Source organism: Columba livia, chromosome 19 (assembly GCF_036013475.1).
Source record: "Columba livia isolate bColLiv1 breed racing homer chromosome 19, bColLiv1.pat.W.v2, whole genome shotgun sequence".
Classification (NCBI taxonomy): domain Eukaryota; kingdom Metazoa; phylum Chordata; class Aves; order Columbiformes; family Columbidae; genus Columba; species Columba livia.
The window spans coordinates 883,182-909,558 of NC_088620.1; the positions used below are offsets into that span (position 1 = coordinate 883,182).

At 52.2% G+C, this 26,377-nt stretch overlaps 1 protein-coding gene across 8 annotated transcripts in view; it reads left to right on the forward strand.

Annotated features, from left to right (window-relative positions):
• The window catches only part of MAPKAP1 (MAPK associated protein 1), a 79,985-nt gene that overhangs the window by 36,606 nt on the left and 17,002 nt on the right, over positions 1-26,377 (forward strand). For 5 of the 8 annotated variants that reach the window (XM_065035346.1, XM_065035351.1, XM_065035349.1 and 2 more), the window contains 2 exons: positions 5,326-5,435; positions 19,564-19,671. In XM_065035346.1, the coding sequence (XP_064891418.1) occupies positions 5,326-5,435; positions 19,564-19,671 (218 nt within the window). The remainder of the gene's footprint in view (positions 1-5,325; positions 5,436-19,563; positions 19,672-26,377) is intronic. The other 3 variants (XM_065035350.1, XM_065035353.1, XM_065035352.1) reach the window with 1 other exon arrangement.

Sequence of the window (26,377 nt, forward strand, 5' to 3'; positions counted from 1 at the left end):
CCCTATGCTGAAGTATTTCGCTACCGCTGTGTCAGGCTCCCGACTTGTAGTGTTTATTGGTACTGAATCAGCACTGGGAGAAGTTGGTGCTTCTGAGGACTCGGAGCAGGCGCGGGGGCCGCGTTGCCTCCCACCTGTCCCGCACAGGGACGTGTTCTCAGACGCTGTGCAGTCGCGGAACCTCACAGGGACCCCCTTTGAGCAGAAACAGTTTGCCCAGAACTCCATACGCCTCAGCTGCTGCCAACGCAAACTCTCAGCCACTTGAGCTGGTTATAAATACCCAGTGGCGGTGGCTGGAAGCAGCCCACGGTACATTTTATATTCTGAGCTGAGTGTGAATGTCTTTGTGGCTGTATAGAGTAGCAAATAATTGAGTTTGATTAGGGAGAGGGACCTCATTATCCCCCCACCTGTGCCCAGCTGGTAGGGGAGGGTCGAAATGAAGCCATTAGCTGTCTCTCTTACTGGCATCTCAAAGAGCTCAAATACATCTGTGTCTTATTTTCTTTCCTGGCACAATCAGTCGAGCAAGCTAAGCAGGCATGACCGGATTTGGCAAGTTCCAAGGACTCTGGCAAAGTGACACAAGGAGAGGACGGAGGGCAGCCGCGCCGGCTGCTCGGTGCCCATTATTCTAGCGAGCCGCGGGTGTGTGGAAGCGGCGCTGTGTCCGGCGGCCGCGGCCCCGCGCGCCCTGCGGCAAACGGCGCGGCGTTCGAGCACGCGGGCTGCGCCGCGGTGGGCGCAACCGGGGCGGCCTGCGGAAACCCGCCCTGGCGTGAGGGTGCTGCCTGGGAAAGGTTATTGTCACAACTTGACATACTCGATCTGTTGGTGCTTCTGGGAGTTGTAGCTCAGCTGCCAGTTGGCACAAAGAGGAAATTTGGCATACAGCTCCTCTGCTCTGGTATTATGTTTAGATTGCTTTGACTATTATATATGTATTTTTCAAAGCAGCACTTCTGCTATACCTGATAGATTAAGGTTTGAAACACTGTTAAAATATAAGGCTTTCATAGTACATTTGCCAATTCAATTCAAAGCTTTGAAATGTGTTTTTCACTGAGATTACAGCAGCACTCCCCAAAAGGCTTGCTCTCAGTTTTCACATGGTGTAAGTAACGTACAAATATATTTTAGAATGTTAATAAAATTCAAGCGTAAGAAAGTTAACGTAGGTTCCGGAGTTGAGCAGGTTGGCGGCCAGGCCAGCGAACGGGGAGGGCAGGACCCCAGGAGAGGAGTCGGAGCAGGAGGGTGAATTGGTCGAGGTCAGTTACGGCCCATGGCAGCGTGAGAATCCAGCCCGTTAAACCCAAGAGTGCGCAGAGTCACCCAAGGCTAACCCGAGAGGCACAGGGGCAAGATCATTTAGGTCCAGAATAAAATCTGTGGCTGGCATAGTTATTCTGCTTCACATTACTGTGCACTTCCTCTTAAAAACGACCCAGCTTAAGTTAAGTGCGTTGCATCAACTGGGGTTTTTGTCTTAACTTTGTGCTGATCAGGAGGAAATTATTAGCCATTCACAGACACTTTCAACCGTGCCAACCATTATTTGTGCCAAACTCTTAAGGAATAGGAATTCTACCTAAGGATTTTAAAAAGAAAAGGTCCAGGTTGGCAAGGCGGCTTTGGGCAAGTTTGATTCCCGTTCAGGGCAGGAGCCTTTTGTCCTTTGGCGCTGGTTTGTCTGGCTGCCGCAGGGAGCCGTGCCGCGGCGCTGCCCGGTTCGGCCGCTCGGCGCAGCTCCGCGCCAGTCGCGCTCTCCTCCCTGAACCTGCCACCCTGGCTCCGGCGCCGGGGCTGTAAAAGAAGATGGAAAGCCAAGTTACCGCAGAATGATCACTATCATTAACATTCACGGGTGGTTCACTTATCATTCCTGACTGCACAGACATGGCAGCCGTTATGAAACGTCCACAGGTGTAGCACGATGATACATATTACATTGTGCCACAATGGATTTATGTATTCTGTAACAAAAGAAAAGTGTAATGAAAAAATACAGAAGGTAATCCTTTATTCCTCCACTGCACAATTTATCAGTAATGCCTGTGGATGATAAGTGCCAGGGATTTCCTTTGCTTGATTTAACCTTGTCACCCGGGTATGTTTTTGCAAAATGACAGAAAATACAGGCTAAGGAATTTCTTTGGCTTCTGATTTGTAAGCAACAGTTTTAATTGATTGAATAGGATCTGCTTGTCTGTCCCGTTTTCTAGCGTGTTGACTTCCAGTTATCACAGGTTAGCAGAGTGAGCCAGAAGATGCGATTTATAATTGTAATGAAGGGTACGCTGGAACTGGGCTGAGTGGGGCCAGTCCGGGCACGGTACCGGTGCAGGCAGGGCTGGGGTGGCAGGGGGGCGTGGGTCGTGTGGCTGTGCCGCGGGGGGGTTCAGGGGGTCCAGGGGATCCAGGGGGGCTCCTGGGCTGACCCAGGGTCAGTCTCTTTGGTATGGGCTCAGGTTTGGGGGTTTACCGAGGGCTCAGACGTGGAGGCCGAGGTTGTGCGGTGCGCTGGGGGAGTCAGCGCTGCACGCTCGGCGAGCAGGACGGGCTGTCCAGACCCTCTGGCTGGATCCCAGAGCAAATATCCAGACGTTTACAAATGCGGGGTGCGCTTTACATTTCAGTGCTCGTGCCAAAATCTCGCTGACTGGGTAGCACACTAAATATAGTAAAACACAGAGGTTTTTCTCATTTTGCTTTGATCAGTAAAATAAACTTTTGAAGAAGGTTCTGGGCTGAGGTCCAGCCCGTGGGGCGCAGCGTGGCGGCGGCTCGGAGCGGTGGCGGGAGCGGGGCCGTGACGGTGCCCAGAATCCCCCGAGCTGCCATGGAAGGTGAGCAGGATCAGCAGCAGCCTGTGCTCTTCAGCAGCTGAAGTGTCAGGAACTGAAAGACAAGTTTTCATTTTGGTTGCAGTTCTCTGAAAGATTCTTTTGGTATTTCAGAATTACCTGAAGGTGCCAGATGCCTTTTGAATCGGGGTTCTGCTGGTGGGGTCCAGTGTGCAAGGCTTTTCTTGTAGCACTTAATTGACAACCATCATGTCATTGAAATAAGAGGGCAGAGGGGTTCTTCCTAGTAACTGTAGTATAATTGTATAAGAGGTTTTACGCTTTAAAGAATTCTGCTGGATTCAGCTCCCGGGTGAGTTCGGGTGGGCACGGGGGCTGCGTGGCCGTGCGGTGTCGGGGTTGTGCGGCCCATGCGGTGTCGGGGCTGCGTGGCCGGTGCGGTATCGGGGCTGCGCTCCCGGGGAGGCCTCGGGCAGGTCCCAGCACCCAGTCCAGGGCTGCCGGGGGCGGCTCTGCCTCGTGGGGCCCTGCGCTAGCTCTGCCTCTTCCACGTTAAACGCAGGGCAGAAATAGAGGGGAAAAAAGTAGATGCATGAAAAGGCTGGGAATATTTGGTTTGAAGACAAGTAAGATAGAGTTATAAATAATAAATGGTCTAGAGAACATAAATTTGGGGCTTTTAGGCAGCTTCATTTTGCCAGGAACAAAGGGAAAGTGAGGATGAAATTCAGATGAAACGAACTCAGGACTGATGGGAGGGAAATGCCGCTGAGTGGCGGTGACTTGTGGGGCTGCGTGCCGTGGGGCTGAGAACCGACCCTCTGGTGGGCCAGCCTGCAGGCCTGGTCGCTCTTGGTGCTGCAGGACTGACCCCCCCGGGTGGGTTCTGCGGGACTGACCCCCCGGGTGGGTTCTGCGGGACTGACCCCCCCGGGTGGGTTCCCGGGACTGACCCCCCGGGTGGGATCTGCGGGACTGACCCCCCGGGTGGGTTCCCGGGACTGACCCCCCGGGTGGGTTCTGCGGGACTGACCCCCTGGGTGGGTTCCCAGGACTGACCCCCCCGGGTGGGTTCCCGGGACTGACCCCCCGGGTGGGTTCCCAGGACTGACCCCCCGGGTGGATTCTCAGGACTGACCCCCCGGGTGGGTTCCCAGGACTGACCTCCCGGGTGGGTTCCCAGGACTGACCCCCCGGGTGGGTTCCCAGGACTGACCCCCCGGGTGGATTCTCAGGACTGACCCCCCGGGTGGGTTCCCAGGACTGACCCCCCGGGTGGGTTCTGCAGGACTGACCCCCCGGGTGGGTTCCGGGCCCGTCGCGGCCGCTCTGGCAGAGTCTGTGGGTGCAGCAGCCTGGCCGGGTGGCACGAGGCGGGCAGGGGGCCGGCGGGTGGCGGAGCTGCCGCCCCGCGGGCTGCCACCACGGGCCCAGGAGGTCACCGTGTCACAGGGACAGTGTCAGTGTCTGCTGGGGGTTGGGGATGGCGTTTACTCCCCTGGGCCGTGTCACAGCACAGGCTGGGGGTGCCACATCTGCAGTGATCTGAACTCAAACTGTATCCCCAGTGTTTGTGTCTTGAAGTGACATGTAAATGGTCTGCTTTTAATGATGTAATTGTGTTGCTTGGATTGCTTTTGACTGCCAGTTGCTTTTAAAAATATTCCAGCTGTGATATTCACAGAGAGCTCTACTCCCTGATTAAAATTCTCGGTTGCCAGATCAAAAGCTCCTCCTCCTGTCTGAATAGCCTTGCAATCCGGTTTTCTCGGTGCGGCGCAGATCTCGGCGGGTGCCCAGCAGCGCTCGGGTTTCTGTGCTAACTGCAGTGACATCTACTGACACCAGCAGAGATTGACTGCAAGGTCTAAGGGGCAGCATTGCCTGATGTATTAATCCGGTATCTCTCCTGTGACATTGTCGTCCTCTCTGCTTCCCCAGCGGTGCCACGGTCGCTGTCTGGCGGTGCCTCCCGTGACATCCCCTGCGGGCAGCGCCGGGACACGACCCCCTGTCCTCAGCCCTCCGTCAGTTCACCAAACGTGTCCAAAGAAAGCGGTTGCTTACATCTGAAATAACACTCTACCTTAATAGCTCCGACAAGCCACTGTTATTTTTCTGAGTGTTGTTCTTTGCTTCTCCTTAATGATTTTGTTACATGTGCCATTGGGACACGTATGGAAACGCGATTGCAAGTGGTTCTCTTGCAGACACCTCACAGTGAGCGCTCGAGGAGCTCCGCAAGTACATCTGCTCGCTTTTCTTTTTAAATTCTGAACGCAAATTGATCAAAAATAAATCAGGAAAATCCTTGCACACCTCAAATCTCCACCCAATTTCTCTGGTTTTGTCTCGGCCTTTCTAAGGGAGTTTGCTCAGTTCTCCTTTTAATTTCTACAGCACAACCCTGCTCATGGTTGTGCCTAAAAAGTCCTTTGCTTCAAAGTAACAAAAATTGCAGTGAGCTGCCTGCTGATGATTGTTTTGTAAAAATGCATGTGCATCTGTCTTGCAGAAATGCTGCTCATGGATTCTCACTTATTCAGGTGGACAGTATGAAGGTCACCATGAAGGATATCTTACAAAAGGCCTTAAAGAGAAGGAAGGGATCCCAGAGAGGCTCAGGTGGGTTATTTATCGTCTTTTCTAGAGGGCAGGGTGTTTTGCCATGAGCATATTTTGTATCTCTTTTAACTGTTGTGAAAGACGCTGTTTGTTTCAGCGGGTGTTGTGATCTCCAGCAGCACCGGGACGCGGTTCCGTGCAGGTTTGTGCTCGGGTCCCGGCCGAGCGGGCGCTGGAGCTGCACAGTGCACAGGGTTCGGGTCCCGGCCGAGCGGGCGCTGGAGCTGCACAGTGCACAGGGTTCGGGTCCCAGCCGAGCGGGCGCTGGAGCTGCACAGTGCACAGGGTTCGGGTCCCGGCCAAGCGGGCGCTGGAGCTGCACAGTGCACAGGGTTCGGGTCCCGGCCGAGCGGGCGCTGGAGCTGCACAGTGCACAGGGTTCGGGTCCTGGCCGAGCGGGCGCTGGAGCTGCACAGTGCACAGGGTTCGGGTCCCGGCCGAGCGGGCGCTGGAGCTGCACAGTGCACAGGGTTCGGGTCCCGGCCGAGCGGGTGCTGGAGCTGCACAGTGCACAGGGTTCGGGTCCCAGCCGAGCGGGCGCTGGAGCTGCACAGGGTTCTCTGCAGGGCAGGGGTCCGTTACTGCAAATGTCTATTTATGGTGACAGAGCCATTTGCATTCAGGTCCAGCCAGCGGTAGTTTGAGGTGATGGGTGCAAGTACAGTAAGACCAGGCCTTGATAGATTTGCTGTACTTTTAATTTATGTAAGAAAATGATGCTTAGTATGATTTTAAATAATTTAAAGGATTTTCGTGGCTATGTGTACGGAACAAGAAGAATTTGCTTTCTGCAGTGTTGTCAAATAGTGCTATTATGGTGAAGGCATTTCAGCATTTAAAGAAAGAAAATTTACAGTACTTGCATTTCTATTTTAGAGCAATGGTGTAAATGTGCATTCACATATATGTAGTATATATATATTTCAAAAATATAAGGCAGAGAGATCTTCCCAGCAACAAGAAATAATTACTGTGAAAAATTGCACCGAGTCTTGTCACGCAACAAAGGAACTTTAATATAAACCTATCTATATACCGGGTAGAGATAAGGATCTTGTCTTTGTAAATGAATGAAACCTCCTTATATACCCTTAGTTTTAACTATGGGAACAGAAAATAAACCCTGTTCTCTTTAGAAAAAGTAGTTCAGTGCAGTTTTTAAACGAGTGTATAATCTGTCATGGATTTAATTAGCTATCTTCAGATGAGAGCTGAAGTTTTAATAAAAGTTAGAAGAGATAACACAGCGAAGGACACGGATGAGCTGTCTCAAGGCCATATTCCAAGGGAACGATAAGAGCTGTAAAAAATGGCAGAGGAGAGCAATTGAATGGAGCAATGAAAATCTGATTCTCGTAAAAAAAGAAAGGGGGGTGGAGGTGGGGGGAGCGAGGGGCCGGGGCTGGGGCTGGGGAGCCCAGGGCACGCTCTGCCCGCCGGCCAGGCCCGCGGCTCATCCCCGGCTCAGTCCCAGCCAGGCCCATGGCTCACGGCTCATTCCCAGCCAGGCCCATGGCTCACGGCTCATTCCCAGCCAGACCCATGGCTCACGGCTCATTCCCAGCCAGGTTCATGGCTCATTCTCGGCTGCGGCGCCACCGCCAGATGTGCCAGCGGCTCCCGCAGCTGGTGCCAGCTGACTGCGCCGTGTGAGCCCCCGCTCTCTGGATGCCCATCGCTGGCCGCAGAGATAGAATTAAATGATGATGATCTTCCCACAAGTTGGGAGAGGAAACAATGCATATAAATCTTGATTTCATCTCAGCGTGAGAAGTCTTTATCCATCATCACTCATAATGAACAAGTCGTTAGCTGCGATGAATGGTGTTCTGCTTTTTTCAAACACCTCTTTTGTTCACTTTTTGGGTGACTTTTATTTATTTCCTGGGTCAGATTTCTCTTCCCCGCAGGGGGTGCATAAAGGGTTCGCTCGGCTCCGTCTTTACCCGCTCTCCTCCCCGTGGAACGGCTGTTGTACTCTGCGTCCCTTCGAAATTGGGTTTCCTTTATTTTGTTACCTGTGCTTGGTCGTTTAGAAATGGAATGGGCCTGTCATTTATTCCTTCAGCTAACACATTAATTTATGCTGTCTTGGCACTCCTGCTCAGAAACATTTGTAGTAATAGGGTATGTATGTGTCATTTGGGGCTTTTTTAATTATATAAGAAATCATTTAGATTTACTTTTCATAAATTATCCATGTGACATCTCGCTTTTCTAAGATGTAACCGCAGTAAAAGTCACACTAAAAGCCGTTTGGTTCCTTACAGGCCTGTTTGCTTTTGAACATATAGCTGGATTTATTTAAATAGTGTTGCTTGCAGATCTCAGTTTCAGCTTCTGTATAGATATGTCCAGAGTCAGGACCTGCAGTGCTGCCGGACAGACGGACGGCCGGTGCCCGGGGCAGCACTGCTGGGAGTGCTGCCGGACAGACAGACGGCCAGTGCCCGGGGCAGCACTGCTGGAAGTGCTGCCGGACAGACGGACGGCCGGTGCCCAGGCAGCACTGCTGGAAGTGCTGCCGGACAGACAGACGGCCAGTGCCCGGGGCAGCACTGCTGGAAGTGCTGCCGGACAGACAGACGGCCAGTGCCCGGGGCAGCACTGCTGGAAGTGCTGCCGGACAGACGGACGGCCGGTGCCCAGGCAGCACTGCTGGAAGTGCTGCCGGACAGACGGACGGACGGTGCCCAGGCAGCACTGCTGGAAGTGCTGCTGGACAGACGGACGGCCGGTGCCCAGGCAGCGCTGCGGCAGCGGGAGGGGGAACGGAGCTCGTCGTCATTCTTCATATCAGGAGCGGATGCGCCTCCTGCTTTCCCTGGGAGATGCCCAGATAAATGGGGTTTCAGATCAGACTATTAGCCGAGTCCTGTGCTGCTGCAGTTCCAGTCGTTCTATTAAGCAGCGGATTAGGATGTCAAAGTTCTGAATAAAAGATAAGACATAATTTAGGAAAGCATTTCTTCTCATTCAGTAACGCTTCCGTTTAAGTTGATTCCTCTGATTTTTAAAAAGCACTAACCAAAAATAGACTTAACATGTTTATTTAAAGCTTTTGTCACAGTTTAATAAAACCGGAATGCCTGTGAACTTTCCTGCGCGTTCTCGGTGTGCCTCCAGCCCAGCCTTCACAGCACAAATGCATTTATTATCTTTACAGCTTATGCTGTTTTCAAGTACCTGTGCAAGAAATTGCTTTCTGACCTGTTTTCAGCAATGGCAGACTTGCCGTTCTTCAGCTCAGTCCCGTGTTTGTAGGAAGACACAAACCATGGCCGGCTGGTTTGGGTGAGGGAGCTGAAGGATTTGTGCGGCACAGCCGGCTCGGGGACGTTCCAGCACGCGCAGGGCTAAAATACCGGTTATTTTATCCGACCGGCGACCTGCAGCTTACAAGTAGGTTTTTCAACAAGCGATTGAATCGTAGGTGCCTGAAAACCCATAGACCTTGTTCAGCTCTGGAGGTCAATGAGCTGCCCTTCCCGTCCCCTGCAGCACCAGCCCACGGGGACACGGGGGTTTTCTCCTGCGGGTCCGGGTTTCAGCACGTGCACTGGCATTCATGCAGCCGCGGTGCAAACTACGCTGTAAAAATTAATACCGATGTTTTTACTTCAAAATCCCATTTGTTGAAAAGACTAAAGCTGAATAAAGACTTCTGGCTGCAGTTTAACTCCATGCCAAAGATTCTTTGTTGCAGGAAGATATAGGTCAGTGGGAGGAGGTAGAAGTTGGGTCCAGCCTTTGTTTCGTAGAAAGCGGCATGCAGGAGATGGAAGCAATATTCCAATTGTCCTTGGCTCTGTTCAGATAGTACATTAGATAACATCATTGCGAACTACTTAGTGTTCCTTGCAGTTTTCCTTTCTTAGTGTCATAAGAATTTTGCCTTAGGGGGTTGAACTCCGACCATTTTTAAGTAACGATGAGGGAGTGAATCAGGAGGAAATGCAGGTGGCTCGGGAGCCGCTCGGTGGCACAGGGAGAGGACACGGCTGTGCCGGAGCCGCGCGGGCACTGCCCGCCCGCGGCTGGGGGAGCGGGCGGCACCGCGACCCGGGGGCGCTGCACCGGGAACGGGAACGGCTGCAGGTCAGGGAAGGAGCCGCACCGAGCAGTCGGGGCCACGCGCTGGAGAAGATGAATCCGCGGAGGAAGTTGTTGAGGCAGGTGTTTAATTAGTTGGAGTCAGGCTGGATAAATTGGGGTAGGAGCTGCCCGTGGCAGATAGGCACCTCCTTTTCTCTGGGCTGGTTCCGTTGTCTGTTAAAGCCAACAGTTCCCTTTGCTTGGGAAAGAAGCAGCAAAGAGAGTCATATAACCTCTGTTATTGTAATGGATTCCCTTGTGTACACTCATAAAATAGAAAATGTAATTGATGTTTTCTTATGGTAATGAAAAATAACTAAGTGGAATACTTTGCCATCAATTTGTTTAACCTATGGCGTGCTCAGCAGCATGCATTGCACAGGCACATTTCACGTGAGAGCCAGAAATAAACCGCTTTGGTTGCGAACGAGCTCCCGGAGGAGCCCGGTCTGACCCGGCAGGGACCACCTCCAGGTGCCTCGTCGCGTCTCGTGCGACAGAAAGGGGAGATACTAGGATGCTTTTGAGGTCCCACCGTGGTGCGTTGCAGAGAAGGTTCTGTATGTTGTACAGATCATGTTGCATAACTGTAAAATACCACTGTCAATATAACTTGGTTTGCTTTACTGCTAATTGATTTTCTTACACAATCCATCTGGTGTGTATTTCTGCTCGTCTGACTTCCCAGTACTTCGTGTTACCCAGTTAGCCCGGGAGTTCAGGAGCTGGTGGGCGCACCTGCGCTGCGCCGCTGTTCGGGCAGGCTCTGCGCTGCCCAAGCCCGGTTTTCCAGGTGAAACGAGCCCCTCGTGTTGAGAGGTGACAGCGCAGCCGCTGCTCTGCCCGCGGCCCCGGCGCTGGGCACCTGCACCACGCACCGAGCCTGCAGGGAGTTCTGTAAAATATGTTTGCATGGCTTACAACTTCAAGAACATCAGGAAGATGACGACTTCACCGTGGACACTGTGTGCACCTCGGCCGCGGTGACTGCAGGTTCGGGGTGTGCGGGAGGTGTCTGCGCTGCGAGGTTCTGCTCCTCGCCCGGAGCTGCGTCACTCCTGCTCCTCCGCAGACGAAGGGACTAGAAATGTACAGCAAACGCGAATGCAGAGAGAATGTGTGCAGAGGCTTTGTTTGCAAACAAATCAGGCGTTGATGTGAGTATATAAAACCCGAATGTTCTTAGAAGGCAATGAGAGACAGAACTAAACCATGCAAAATGCTGAACCGTTAGAACAATCCTGCCTGTTTCTGGTCCACGTCAGCCTCTCTTCATCTGAAATTTCTTGTGAGCAGAGAGGCCTTGTCTGATTCATCTTGTCTGATTTAAGCAGAAATCCTTTGCAGGGTGAACATGCTACTGATGATTATTTAATAGCTGCTTCAAACTGCAAACATCCCTGAACCAGAAATGCTCAGTCCTTTTAAGAACAAACTGCTGCACAAGTTTAATTGTTATAAACAATACCTTCTGCCAACATTTCACAGACATGACCTGTATTTTCCGTAGGTTAGAGTAAGTTATTAACTTAGCATTCTGCTCAGTTTGGAGGAAGACTAATACTTTTTCTATAAATGAAAACAGCTGCTTTATAATAACATTCAAGTCCCTAACAGCTGTCAACTAGTGCTTTTTGCATTCTTTAAGATGTGCAAAGTGACCGAAAATAGTCTGAAATAATCCTACTCGTCTGGATAAGTGTATTATCTCACTGCCACAGGAAGCCGAATAATAAGGAAAGAGGAAAATTCAAGAAACAGGGAGAGAACATAAAAATAAAAGCCTCCATGTCATCTTTTGGTCCAACAACCGAAACAAAGGAGTTAGAGCTGCGAAGGGCAGGCAGGGTGACCCGTTCTCTCGCCAGGTCACTGGGCCCTGCCGTGAGCAGCACAGCCGTCGCAGCCGCGTGCGGGGTTTGTTACCCACACGGAGCCGTTAGCGATCCCTCAGAGCTCTGCCGACAGAAGCTCGGAATAAAGAGACCAGGGAAGAGCCGTGAAGTCCTTGGGGCCGTGGCACCGCCGGCACCGCGTGGCACCGCGTGGCACCGCCGGCACTGCGTGGCACAGCGTGGCACAGTCGGCACCGCGTGGCACCGCCGGCACCGCGTGGCACAGCGTGGCACAGTCGGCACCGCGTGGCACCGCCGGCACCGCGTGGCACAGCGTGGCACAGTCGGCACCGCGGCGGCTGCTCGTGCTGTGGATGAGCCGCGGGTCTCGCCCGGGTTCGGCTCCTCGGCCCCACCGTGTACAGGGGAAATGGGACAGAAAAATGGCTGGAAAGAGTGGGGGCTGTATTTTTACTGCATGTATATGTGCATGTACTTATACCCATAAAACAGGAGAAGCGGGAAGGTTAAAAAAGCTACGTAAAAACACAGCCCTGTGATTAAAGCATTTCTAAGAGATGAAGCACAATTAGAATAAACTGTCACTGAAGTTTGATACTGTCATTGAAGGAGGGTAACCGAGGAGTTTAAATTGAAAAGTAAGTATGTTGGAGTAGGCGATGCATATGTTTGCTCTGACTCTCGCAAAGATGGAAGCCCCAGCATCTGTGACAGTGAAAAGCCAATTAATTTGTATTTCCTTGTGTCTACACGCACGCTTTTCTGCTTAATGGTAGTTTTGAGTTTCTTTCGCTTTCAGTGCTTTGTTTTGGATAATTACAGCATCCCTGCAGTCTCGTGCCTCCAGTTAGGAATGCCTTTACCTGGGAACACTTCAGAAATCCTGCTTTTCCTCGCATTGAGCTGGTTGTATCAGCAGGATTTAAATGAAAAACAACACGGGTGTTTGTAGATCCTTGGTCGAGACTCTCCCGCTTGCTGCCCCCTTCGGCACGGAGGTGATGGGTGCCGGGGCGCAGGTCACGGCTGAGCCCCGTGCTCCGGCTTTCCCCGCGCTCCCCGGGCCGTGCCGGGCCCTGGCGCTCGCCTGCTGTGCTGTGCGGTGCCATGCCACGTCATGCTGTGCCGTGCTGTACTGTGCTGTGTGTTGTGGACAGAGGACGGTGCCTCGCTTGTTTTGTGACAGATTTTCCTGGCAGGGCCGGTGCCGTGCAGGGTGATCCCCGTGCAGGACAAGGGCCGGTGCCATGCAGGGTGACCCCGTGCAGCACAGGGCTGGTGCCGTGCAGGGTGACCCCGTGCAGCACAGGGCCGGTGCCGTGCAGGGTGACCCCGTGCAGCACAGGGCCAGTGCCGTGCAGGGTGACCCCCGTGCAGGACAGGGCCGGTGCCGTGCAGGGTGACCCCGTGCAGGGTGACCCCGTGCAGCACAGGGCCGGTGCAGCTGCCGGGGGCCGGTTCCTGTGCCCGCAGCCCCGGCCCCGCTCGGCAGCGGGTTCCAGCCCGTCCTCCAGCCGCTGACGCTGAGCAGACGCTGACAGGGCCGGGACGGGGTGTTGGGGTATGTGGAACAGCTCACCAGGGATAAAGTTTGTGAATAGTTTGTCAGAACAGAAATAGCTCGTTAGTCCCGCGTGTTTGGGCTGACGGGATTCTGGACATCAGCCTGAGCGGCTGAGGGGAACTTGGTGAAATACTGAACTGAGTCTATTTCAGGGCTCTTGGTATTGAAATCATACATTGATTGGTTCTTCTGGATTGGTAATAAAGCTGTAATGTATGCGATATTTTAAATTCCACCGCTCAGTGTTTGGATGGCAGAGACTCTTTGGTTTATTTTGTCCACTCTGATGGAGGGGACACGGATGATGCCCCCGGTACCTCCATGGGATCTCCTTCCCACCCGCTCCTTGTGGAGCCCATTGTCCCTGCCCGGGGGGGTCACGCTGTCCCTGCCCGGGGGGGGTCACGCTGTCCCTGCCCGGGGGGGGTCACGCTGTCCCTGCCCGGGGGGGTCACGCTGTCCCTGCCTGGGGGGTCACGCTGTCCCTGCCCGGGGGGTCACGCTGTCCCTGCCCAGGATGCTGTTGTGTGGCTGTGAGCGGGGAAGCACCGTTTCACTGTGACACCCGGGCTGCGGTGGGGACCTCGTGCTGCCCTGCAGCGCCCAGAACAGTCGCGTTCACACTGGTTGTTCACAGCGGGTGTTCGGGGTGGCACAGTCAGGCTGAGCTGCCCCCGCCCGCACAGCTGCCGCCAGCTCCTCGCTTCGTGGGTTAAAATAGGAAAATCTGGGAGTCGTGTTGCTGCTAGAGGTTCACTACAGTACAGATCAAACATGATCATTTCTTTCTCCTTTCAGCTTTATTTAGAGCCATACATTGCTAATTGAAAAGGAATACAAGTCTATAGCAGCAATTAAGGAAAGCACTTCCGTTAATATTCTGCAAAGGCTGGTTTGCTGCTGGTTATGCTGCATGTTTTCTATCCTGCAGAAACGCGATACATAAATGAAGCGCTTGTTTCTTTTTAAGGGGCTTTTGACTAAATTCTTTAATTTCACTGCCTGTCAGGGTAGTGTTAAGTAAAATGGGTTTGAACTGCTGTAGTTTTTGTGTACTGGACTGGGTGTCAGAAACCTTTGCCATCACTGGAAATTCTGTCACTCTGGATTTACGATCTGTTTCCCGGAGCTGAATTCCTAAGCAGTGTGATTTAACACCTTGGCTCTCCATCAGCCGGGCCTGGCATTTATTTGAATGCATTACACCACTGGTTTCCATAAACTATTTTACAATTGTTTCATATAAATGACTGTTTATTTCTACAAAAACCATCTGTATTTCTGCAGAGAGCAGCAGATAACTGTGTGTAAAATTCAGTCATGTCACAACAGTGCAAGTTAAGAAAAAACAGATTGGACTGAAAAAAAGTCTCATGCTTGTGTGTAATGTTAAAAGTTTGTTTTCACTGTTTAAATAGATTTATTTATTAACCAGTATTTGCATTTGTAATGACAAAATCTTTATTCCACTTCAGAGGTGTTGAGGGGCTTTGGGGATTTTTAACGGATAAACAGATTTAAGATGTCCTCACGGCGGCAGGACTGGAGATGTAAACATTCTGGCCTTACAGCTATTTCCTCCCAAACTGTTTACATATTTCCTGTTGTTTGATTGTCCTTGCCAAGCACACAATGGAATCCTTGCCCTTCTGTCGTGTTGTAAGAAACAGCCCACAGAAGGAGCCCCGAGCCCTTTCTGGTCCCGGTTTCTGTGCAGGTGTCCGTCCCTCTCCTGCTCCGGTGCTCCCGGTGCCTCCCCAGCGGTGCCCGGGGAGCAGCTCCCAGGGGTCACGGTGCCGCTTCTGTCACCCCGGGGGATGCGGTGCCTCCCCTGTCACCCCTTGGGGACGCGGTGCCTCCCCTGTCACCCCTTGGGGACGCGGTGCCTCCTTTGCCGCCCCCGCTGAGCTGTTGCAGTTCTTCCATGTGCTGCCCGTGGAAACCTGAACCCGGGACTCAGCGCGACTGATACCTTCTGACAGACCGTTTGAAATGATAGAAATACATAAACCTCCTCTTTTTTATGACCTTGTAATAGCTGCAACATATTTCCAGCAAATATTTTCTATAGCAATAATAAAAAAGTGATAACAAAAAAAGAATATAAATATAGTTTAAACTCAAAAGAAATCACACTTTCAAAACCTAGGGTTGGAGCACTGAAGCAATAAATCATGTATCCTTGTGAAAGGAGAAACTTGAAATAGGAAGGTACCACAGACATCCACATTAAATGTTTATCAACTGTTTTCTTTTGACTGCTTTCCTGTCTTACTTCTGTGCGTGGTCAGTGCCTGTAACACAGCGCCTGTAACACAGCTCCTGTAACACAGCTCCTGAAACACAGCTCCTGTAACACAGCTCCTGTAACACAGCTCCTGTTCGCTTGTGTTCTTTGCTGCCGGTCTGGCACCTCCTGCCGTGGCGGTTGTGGGTGCCTGCCGAGCTGCTCCGAAACGCCCGATGGCCGCCGTTTCGGGGGTCGCAGGCGGGTGGGCCGTGCGAGGCAGGTGACAGCGCTGCGAGGAGCAGCCGCGGCCCTGGGGCGCGGGGAGGGCGGTGGGAGCTGCTGTGTGAGACGCAGTCACGGAATGTCCTGAGCTGGAAGGGACCGCGGGGGGTCACCAACTCCCATACCTGCCCCTGCTGAACTGCGTGCGGTTGGCGATTGCCCAGCGCCCTCATTTCCCAGACCCCTCTGCCCTCAGCAGTGTCGGCAGCTCCTCCAGTCTGTGTCACCCTTGGGCTCGGTTCCAGCCCTCGGGTGTCCCAGTCACTTGGCGTGGGTGGTGGCCGGGGGAGCCCTGCTCGTTGGAAGCCAGCATATACCTGCAAATTGTAGAATTAAATTGTAGCAAAGAGCAGAATTAGTAGGTGACATATGGGCAGATGCAGTGGACTGAGGAAGAAATCAGCACGGCTTTGTAGAGCGGGTTGTGGCTGGGGAGCGGGAGCAGCCCGTGAGCAGTCAGACCAGCTCGGTGAGGATGCTGGTTTATGGCACGCTTAGACTTCCAAAAAGATTTGACAAAGGCTCATAAAGCAATTAAGCTGTCACGGGATGAGAAGGAGGATCCTCACATGGATTAATAATTGATTAAAAGACAGGAAACAAAGAATAGGAATAATGGCCCTCCGTTATTAGTAACTAGGTTACTGGTGGAGTTCCAGTGGAACTGGTGGAACCCGCATTGTTCCGTTAATGTGGGGCATGGAAAAGGATGTGAATGCTGATGTGACAAAATGTGCTGTTGATACAAAAGAAATAAGAATAGTGCAAATAAGAGCTGTCTGTGAAGCACTGCAGAGGTATCTCGCAATGCTGAGTGACAGGGCAATAAAACGAGAGAAGGAATTCAGTGTCAATGAGTGCAAAATAATATACGTGGTGAAAAGCAAGCGTGACTATATGTATACAGTGCTGGGCTCTGATTACCTTCCATCAGTCAAGGGTCCTGCAGTGGTCCCGGGCAGAGGTGGGAGCACTGGAGCCCAGTGCCGGGGAGCGGGGACAGACATCAGAAGTCAGGGAGGAAGCACCTCTGTGCCCGTCCACAAGTCATGCTGTGCCCGCGTCTTATTTCATTTTTTATCTCAGAAAGGATAATCCAGAAGTGAAAAGACACAGAAAGGGATGTGTGCAAAAGTGGATCAGACACATGAAATGAGTAGGCGCTGGGGACGGACGGTCTTCTCTAGTCCGGAGGAGACATGGCTGGGTACAGGAGAAGCCTGTGGCTTATGTTTATACTGGTCTTTGTGGTTTAGGTTTGACAACGCCACAAACATTAAATACTGTGGTAAGTCTTCCTGTAATCCTCGTTTTACCATGTTAGCTAGTTTGGAGATGATGGTGGGTGTTGTTTGGGGTTTCGTTTAAAGGCCTCGTTCTCTTTTTAAGTGTTTGTTTATTGTGCAGATTCAACCCCTGACCGGTGTATTCTTCATTGCTATTGAAAGTTAATGGGGGAAAAATTGCATTCCAAACATTTGAACCTGTAGTAGCCATGGCTGAACTTAGTTGATCTCTGGTGATCGGTTCAATTTAGTTACGATTTTTAGCCATTAGGCTGGGGCTGAATGATGGTGATTTGGTTGAGGCCAAATGTCTGTAGAAAATTGGCTGTTTGATAAGAGCCCTGTTATCAGAGGGGGATACTTTCTCATTTACATTTAGATGAGTATTGATTATTTATTTACTCAGAGAAGTGAGATTCGTTCCCAATCTTATCTCTCTCGTCTCTGCTTGTCAGCAGAAAGAGAGATAGAGCTCCTGACATCAGCCCGAGATAACAGCACTTTGTAGTGAAGATAAAAGTTGGAATGGGCCTTTTTCTAGTCTTGACTGAAAGGATAAGTTTTAAAAATTAGAACTGATGGGTCATGCTTTCAAAACCCCATTCTGAAGGCTTTTCAGCTTAAATGGCAACAGAATTGGTTTGTTGTTATGCGGATGGCCATTCGCCTTTTGTAAGAGAGCTGCTTAATTTGGTGATGGGCCAGGATTCTTCCTGGGGCGCCTGGTGTGCCGGGGCAGTGTTGCGGTGCCGGGCTCTGCGGTGCCGGGCTCTGCGGTGCTGGGCCCTGCGGTGCCGGGTTCTGCGGTGCTGGGTTCTGTGGTGCCGGGCTCTGCGGTGCCGGGCTCTGCGGTGCCGGGTTCTGCGGTGCCGGGTTCTGCGGTGCTGGGCTCTGCGGTGCCGGGCTCTGCGGTGCCGGGCTCTGCGGTGCCGGGTTCTGCGGTGCCGGGCTCTGCGGTGCCGGGTTCTGCGGTGCCGGGTTCTGCGGTGCCGGGCTCTGCGGTGCCGGGCTCTGCGGTGCCGGGTTCTGCGGTGCCGGGTTCTGCGGTGCCGGGCTCTGCGGTGCTGGGCTCTGCGGTGCCGGGCTCTGCGGTGCCGGGTTCTGCAGTGCCGGGCTCTGCGGTGCCGGGTTCTGCGGTGCCGGGCTCTGCGGTGCCGGGTTCTGTGGTGCTGGGCTTTGCGGTGCTGGGCTCTGTGGTGCCGGGCTCTGCGGTGCTGGGCTCTGCGGTGCTGGGCTCTGCGGTGCCGGGCTCTGCGGTGCCGGGTTTTGCGGTGCTGGGCTCTGCGGTGCCGGGTTTTGCGGTGCTGGGCTCTGCGGTGCCGGGTTCTGCGGTGCCGGGTTCTGCAGTGCTGGGTTCTGCGGTGCCGGGCTCTGCGGTGCTGGGCTCTGCGGTGCTGGGTTCTGCGGTGCCGGGTTCTGCGGCTGCGCTCCCTTCCGCTGCACCGGGAATAACGGGCTCCATCTCATGGGGGAATAACGTCCATTTGGGAGCAGAACGTGCTCGGGTGCGTGGTGAGCGCTTCACATGGCTTCTGGGGAGACAAAATGAGAAGCCATAATTGAAATTCTGCTGTAGTAAATTTAAAATTAATTGGCTAACAAATTCCATTTCTTAGGCATGTCATCTGAGGCTAAAATACTTAATTTTTTTTATATGTTTTAAATATTTCATCATATACTCTCATAATTCAAAGTCAGGAAACATTCAGAAATATTCGAAGTACTGATAAAGAGGGAATAGATTTCATTATTTCAGTTCTAGTTATTTTGTTACATTAAGACCTGGTTAAAGGTGCTTTGCATCACTTTAATGTTTTCAGATCTCTGTTTAGTGTTATTTTACCAGCTTATACTGAAATACACGGCTGAGAACCTGCGGTGAGCAGGAGCGGATCCCCCCGCGCTGCCGGGCTCAGTGCCACCGCACCAGCGCCTGCCCCGGGTCCCGCACAGAGCCCGGCTCACCCAAGCCCGGCTCACCCAAGCCCGGCTCACCCAAGCCTGTCCTCTCACCCCATCGGCTCCTCTGGACCTGCCTTACAGGGGTGTCACCTGGAACTGCGTTAGTGTGTGCTTGTTTGTTCCAGTTAAGGCAAATAGGTTAAGGATCCATTCAGCTAAAAGATTTATTTGTTTTTAAGTGGCCTAATTTTTGTAGCAACATTTTTTTAATCCATTTTTGTTTACTGGAAAACAGTTTTTCAAGTAATGTCTTTCCTTTGGTGATTTGGTTTGAGAAGGAGGAGGTTGGGACCTGGATCTTGAAGATCCACAGTTAAATGTGGCTGATATGAAAACGATTCATTTGAAGCAACAGCACCTGCACTTGCCGATGTTTGGAGCAGTTCAATGCGAACAGTGTGCGGCTCTCTGGGAAGAGATAAAAGCCGTCACCCGGCGCTCGGCGCAGCCGCTTGGGGAGCGGCCCTGGCGGGGCCGCGTGCCGGGCTGGTGTGGCGGGGCGCGGCTGCGTGGCGAAGCGCGGCTCACCAAGGGGCGGCCGCCCCCAGGGTCGGCACGGGCTGAGCAGCTGTTTCTCACAAGGGGCAGTGCCTGCCGTGCAGCGCGGGCAGGGGATGCGGGCAGGCTGCTCTGGTGTGGCCATAAAGCGCCACGTCGCGCAGGAGTTTGCTGGGGGTGCCTGCACACCGTCCCGTGCCTTCCTGTAACAGGGCCCCTCCCCTTAGCAAAGAGCCTTGAAACGTGGACGTCCACCTGCCTTCCTTTAGGCACGAGTAATCTCGTGTTAGTTGAACGTGATAAGCCATCACTTTGTTAGAAAACAGATGATTTTACAAGTTACTTTATGTTTCAGGTCCTCAGTATCGGCTGGAGAAGCAGAATGAACCTAATGTCCCAGTAGATTTAGACTGTACCTTGGAGAGCCAGAGCACTTTGGAATTCTGCCTGGTCCGGGAGAACAGTATGTTTCCCCTTTTCACTTTTGCTCTTGTAAACTGCTTAAACTCACTAAGTTCTGTATTTTGGAATATGAGCTGTGCTGTCTGGGCGAGTAAGTTCTGAGGAGCCTCTTTCCCGAGGCACCTCTCAGCTGTGCCAGAACGATGTTCCAGGGGGAAATGATGGATTTCAAACCTTCTAGTAAATAGTCTGCATCCTGTTTATCACTTCATGATTAATCTTTATGTGTTAAACTCTGCTCTGTAAAGTTATGACCAATGCTGAAATACATGGAAATATGAAACTTGTTCTGTTGCAGGCGTTTCTTAGTGAACGAAGCGACTGCTCTGCAGTGCATTCTGCCGTGTCGGTACGGCTCTTAGAGGCACTGATTTTTCTGGTAGAATTTAAAGAAATTAACCAAGCACATATAACTAGAGCAGTATGATGATTTTAAAAGTGCTAGATAAATAATCTCTCCAGCTATGCTCAAATATTTTTATTATGTTACTATTTAATGGTCCTAATCGTATTTCCTGATTTATTTCTTTACAAGGAATTATCTGAAACTTTAAAAAAGGGCATTTAACATTGATTTGTGTTTGTCCTCCATTGCGTTTTGGTCCGTCCTTCGTTCTTCCCAACAGTCATGCTCTCAGTTTGGGGTTTTTTTCATTCCATTTCAATTCAGCTGTACAAACGCTGGTTGTCCTGATGAGGAAACCAGTAGCACTGGTGCTCTCAGCCAAGACTGTCAGAACATTTGCTGCGAACAGTCACATAAGGGCCTGTTTCAAGCAGCAGAAGAAGGTTTTTTTCCTTCTTTACAGAGATTAGACCTTTCCATTTACGCTTTTTGGCTATAGCATTTCATATTTTACCCCGGGATGACAGCAGCGCGTCCCGCAGCGCCTCCGGGCCCACGGCGATGCCGGGCTGTGCCGCGGTGCGGAGCAGGGACGCCGCCGCGGTCCCACTCGCCGAGCCTGCCCTGCTCCGGGGAGCGGCACTTGCACCAAATAGTTTTGGTGCTACTGGTTCGTTTCTTCATCAAACGGTTCTAAGGAACGGTAGGAAGGAACGCGCGGGAGGAGCCGGGCGCTGTGCGTGAGGAAATGCAGCAATCGTAACCTCGCTAATCAAGTTGCACTCTTCCACAAGCCAGAATTCTCCGACGTCTGCATCCTGGCTATTATTTTTGTATCGATTTTTAATCTATGAAAAGATGCATACTAGTCATACTTCCATAGGTTTTGCACATTTTGATTAAAAATAACATTTATTTCATCCAGGCTCTGTAATTAAATTAAGTTGTATATACTGCATCTTTAACATCTTTTCCTCATCTGTGGAGGGATGTCGTGGTTGTAGCTGTACCTGCTGATGCCCGTAGCTCTCTCGAGTGACTGGGTTCAGGTTGCACCATTGCTTTAAATCCGCTGTGGGTTTGTAGGTGGTTTAGCGGGAGGCGTTTGCTCTGGGAGATCCTCCAGCCTTGTCTCAGGAGAGGTGTCAGCGGTAATGCCGAGGCAACGCCTGAGGTCCCGGTGCAGCCGCTGCTGCTCGTCCCTCGGGTGAGGACACCGGTCCCGCCGCAGCAGACCCAGGGGGAGGCGCAGGGCAGGTCCCTCCAGAGCCCCTGGGTTCCTGAGCTCCCCGGCCCCTCTGCAAACAAATGGACGGTGCCAGCTCGAGTGGGGCCTGGGCCCGCGGCAGGACGCTCCTCTCCTGCGAATGGGACCGGGGCCGGGCCCGCGGCAGGACGCTCCTCTCCTGCGAATGGGACCGGGGCTGGGCCCGCGACAGGACGCTCCTCTCCTGCGAATGGGACCGGGGCCGGGCCCGTCCTGCCGCGCTGTGCATCACAAGGGTTGTGTTTGGCCCTTCACGGGCCCCGTGTTCGTCAGCCGGAGCCTGGAATGTGGAGCAGCAAAGGCCGGGCAGATGCTGTGACTCTGGAGCTCAGGAGCGAGTCACCGCTGGGGTTTGGTCAAGGCTGACAGTAATCCAGGCAAACTGGAAATGCTTGCATGGGTCTTGTCTCCTTTCTGCTGCGCTGTTACTGCTCTCTCAACAGATACCCAGCTCAAAGGAGCAATGCAGGAGAAGTTCTCTGCTTATAGTTTCTCCCCCAAAATGTGGGTGGATTTCAAGTAGTTTTCCGTTGTCCCTGCCCGGGGTAGATGTGGCACACCTGCAGGTAACCGCGCACACGGTGTTCAAGGGCAGGGCGGTGTGTAAGATCAGTCATCACTCACGCGGCGCACATGGCCCGCTTCCCCGGTACACAGTAAGAAATTGGCTTTTGGAGTGCTTAAGCAGCTGTCTTCTGGCGTGGCATTACAACAGAAACGTTGACAGCTTCGCACTATTAATAAAATAATAGCTTGAAAGTCCCAACATCAAAATGAAATATTCATTGTGTGCGTTTTGTTTTTGTTTGAAATACTTTCGACTCAGATATGCCAGTCAGGAAAAACTCTGTTATAACATCTATTATTTGGAAATGTGCTCTTCATAGTCTCATATTCATTTATAAATATATATATGTATGATGCCAAACATCTGCTGGTAAAATAGCTGCCAGTATCCTTTGGGCAAATAGAAAGTTTATATTTCAGGGTATTAAATGAAACAGAAAACTTTCCATTGCTAAGAAATATGCGTGGAGAAGTCCCCTATCTAGCCAAGGTTTGCTAATGGCATTCGGACTAATTAACTGTTTCCAGTATGCAGAACTTTTAACTCGCACAAAGATTTATCTTTCAACTGAAAGCCTGCACTTTGTAATGTGAAATGCTTTTATCTGCAGTAGCAAACTGTTCATGGCTAATTTAGTTTTATTCTTACCATCTTACTTCTGGAAAGTTCCTCTTTCTCATTTTATCATTAGATAGTAATTAGTATTCAAGGGAAATTGGTCTTAATATATTAAAATTGGTTTAGTGCCTTTAGACCTGTACCAAAGCCAATGTCTTATTGGAAAATGTAATTGGGGACTCTGTGTATGTAATTAATTGTATTACAATTAAGAACTTTCATTAAGCAATATACCAGTACATTAAAGTAATAAGGGACATTTTTGCAATGCCGTTAACTTTATATTTTGTTGTTTTATCGAGGAAATACACGTTCACTTGCTCTTGAATAGGCTACATACGGCATTCAGTGTCCTGATATTACTGATGTGTCATTTTGATGCATCCTCTGGTTCTCACAGGCCCCTTTTGGATAAGCTCCTTGGTTCAGCGTTTACCTTATTTCCAGTGCCTGTTGTTTCGTTACTGTTTGTCGGAATTTTCTATGATGAGATGGGACTGAGTTACAAATATAGCTCTGCATTTCACAGTAGTTCAAGTACTTGGACAAAAACACCATCTCCATACTGAACCTGGTTTAAAAAACGCAAAACAAAGCAAAAAACCCCAACAACAGAGTAAAGATCTTCAGCTGCTGGTTCCAGACTGGGAAACCTGTCAAACCTAGAGGCTGCACACTGGCGCCAGGGCTGGCCGGTGGAACGCCACGGGGCTCCACCGCGCCGCGCGGCTGGGAGAGCAGACGTGTGGCACCCCGGTGCCATGGGTGCTTTTTAGTCAGCTTCTGTGCGCAGAAAACACTTCCCGTTGTTGGTTTGGGTTGGTTTTTTGAAGTAGGAGCTGTTGTAGGTGTTTGGTGGGTTTGGCTGCACAGGCTGAGCAGAGACGGCGGCAGCGCCGCTGGGTCCCTGTGCTGAGCGGGAGGCGGGCGAGCCGGGCGGCAGCCGGCCGGAGGAGAACGTGTGGCCGCCGGGGCGCGTGTGCCCGGGCAGGGCTGTGCTCGCTGCTGGGTACGGGCGGCTGTGCTGAGCAGAGCTGGCGGAGCGCGGGCAGGTCCCGCTGTCCCCGCGCGGTGCCGAGGCCGCGGCTCTTTTCCTGCTCCCTCCGTGGGTTTCCCACCCCGCTGCTCCAGGAGCTGGTCCCTGTGCTGGCCCAGGGCGCCGCCTCCCTCCAGGCTGTGCTTTGCACTTCATGCACCTCGTTTGTCCCACACCTGGTTTCACCTTTTCTCATGTTTTCTTTCACAAAGTAATGTTAATTAGGCAGACTGTAAGGAAAACGGCAGAGGTCTTTGCGAACTGAGCCTGCGTGTGTTGTGGAAGGAGTCTGTTCCTCCCGCACCCCGAGCGCTCTCTGTGCCGGCACAGCCGGGGCTGCTCTGGGGCTAAATAATAGACCTGGAGCATCCACTTTACTTGATTGTTTTCCCAAGCAGAAGCTTTTACGTTCAAAAGCCACACTGTGATCTCCATTACAAATACCCTGACAGGCCTGTAAATATTTGACAGGTTTATTCACAGCTGCTTGCATGTGGAAAATATTTTTCCGCTTTCCCCAGTCAGCTGGCGGGGCTGGCGGCAGCCGGCGGTGCCACAGCCGTCCTCGGTGCCACAGCCGTCCTCGGTGCCACAGCCGTCCTCGCCGAGCCGCGGGGTCACCGCAGTGTGCCAAGTTCTGCAGTCAGGTTTTCCCCTGCAGGGCATTTCTCCTGTTGTTACTGATATTACTGCCATTATCCCGGGCACCCGCAGGGGTCCGCGTGTCTTGCCATCTCTAGACAGATGATCTGTTTGGATGCTGGAGTTCCTGGCTGCTCTCCCAAGAGCAGCAACTGTAGAAATTCTGTAAACCTGAATCCATTCACAAAGCTCCATAAAACAAAGTCGGCAGAGGTGCCGACACGCGGAGGATCTGAAAGGCTTCCAGAGCACAGTCCCGCTGCTCGGCTGCTCCGGCAGTTCAGGTGCTGACAAGGTGCTCGTGTTTTTGGCTATAGTGACAGGTTTTCCCCTGGATATGATCTGGCAGGCTGCTGATTTTCTTCCTAATACTTTTAATTTGGGTGTGTGAAATCTGGGAAGACTCAGCATCATTACAGCGGCACGTAGTGCCCACTCGGGACGGTGGGGAGCACAGGGGCAGCGGCACCCGCTGGGCGTCCTGCGGGTCTGGGTCTGGTGAAGTTTTGAGAGCATTTTGCAGGATGTGCAAGGACAAGCTCAGGTGTTGCCATCCTTTCTGTTATTTCTAGATTTCTTACAGCTGCCGATGCAGTTTGTCTGCTGGTGTAACGCTGTGTTAAGCCCCCACTGTACAGAGTTGTCCCCTCACGCGGGGTAGTCTTGTCACCCGCCCTTGGGACGCTGCTGCGCGCTGGGAGGTGACTGCTCTGAATCCCGAGCAGGGCTTCGTTTGGGGCAGCACTACCGAGCTCTCTGCAGACGGGGACGTGTGGGACTCGGGGTTCCCTCCCAGCCGCCTGCTCTCCACACCGTGCGCTGTCCCTGCTCTGTCCCCAGCCCCGGCTGCCCACGGGCAGGGGCACACCCGGGGCAACCGCCCGCTGGGCCCTGGGGGTGAGGAGGGTCCCGGTTCCCCGGGCTGGACGGACCCGTCGCTGGTCCCTGGGGGTGAGGAGGGTCCCGGTTCCCCGGGCTGGACGGACCCGTCGCTGGTCCCTGGGGGTGAGGAGGGTCCCGGTTCCCCGGCCGGGCAGCGGTGCCGCTGCTGTCCCCCTGCTCGGCCGCCCGGCACCGCTGTGCCACAGTGCTGCGCGGTGCTTTTAAGAGCACCAAAAAGTTTGACATATCTCAGTGTATCTTTGAAGTACTGCAGCATGAGGGTTTGACATGATACATTATGATAATCCATAGTATAGAGACATTAACACAGGGGTCTTTGACAAAATACATTGTAATGTCTCTGAAGGAGCCATTACAATTTATCTTGTCATTCTGGAGCGTAGAGTGGCTGCAATGTTAAGATGGCTCTGCATAAATTCACGTGTAGACTGTTTCATTTGATTTTTGGAATTCTTTTAAGTCAAATGGCACAGCCTCATTTGTAATTAACCCTTCGCTGTCCCCCTTCCCCCAAAAGAGGTCCCCAGTGGTGTGTCGGGAGCTGTGGCATCCCCTTGACCCCGGGGCAGGCTGGAAAGCTGACGTGACTGATGTCTGTGAAATGGGAATATCCCACTTTGCACTCTCAACGTGCATTTTGACCCATTTAACAGCAAATGCTAGTCTTGCTTTGATGCAGACGTGAGAGATGCTTGTCACCGGCAGCGACGTTTGTTACGGAATGAGCAGACAGGAAAGGGGACGCTTTCAGGCAGCCAGAAGGCCGCGCCGTGCTCGGTGGGGTTTTCTTCTCTCTCTCAGGTTTGTCCACGCCCAGCACGTCCCGCGCCGAGCGAGCGGTGGGTGCTTGTGCAACGCTGAATTCCCCCGCGGGAAGAGAAGAGAAGGGAAGGGAGCTGCTGCTCCAGCAGAGCGCTCTGCGGCCGGGCCGGGGTTCTCCTTCCCTGGAAAACCATCCCGTGTCATGGGGCTGCCCCACAGGCTGAGGTGCCGGGACCCTGCGCCCCGGCGGGACGGTCGCCGTGGGGAGCGTTGGTGCTGAGGCTGCTCCAGTCTCAAACAAAATGAGTGCAAAACATCTGACAAGTTCTGAGTCTGCTTTGCTGGATCTGTAAGACCTGTACTAAAATTCCATCATCTCGTCTTCCCATTATTAAAATTTCAGCAAAATATAAAGTTTTCATTAATCTCCCGCAGCAAATTTAGTGCTCCGAACTGGCAGTTGGTTCAGCTTTTAGGACTACATTAGCTGGGAAATTAAACAAAACGTGTCATTCCTCAGTATCTTCTGTAAGAAGCTAAATCAGTTTTCAAACATATTTATACC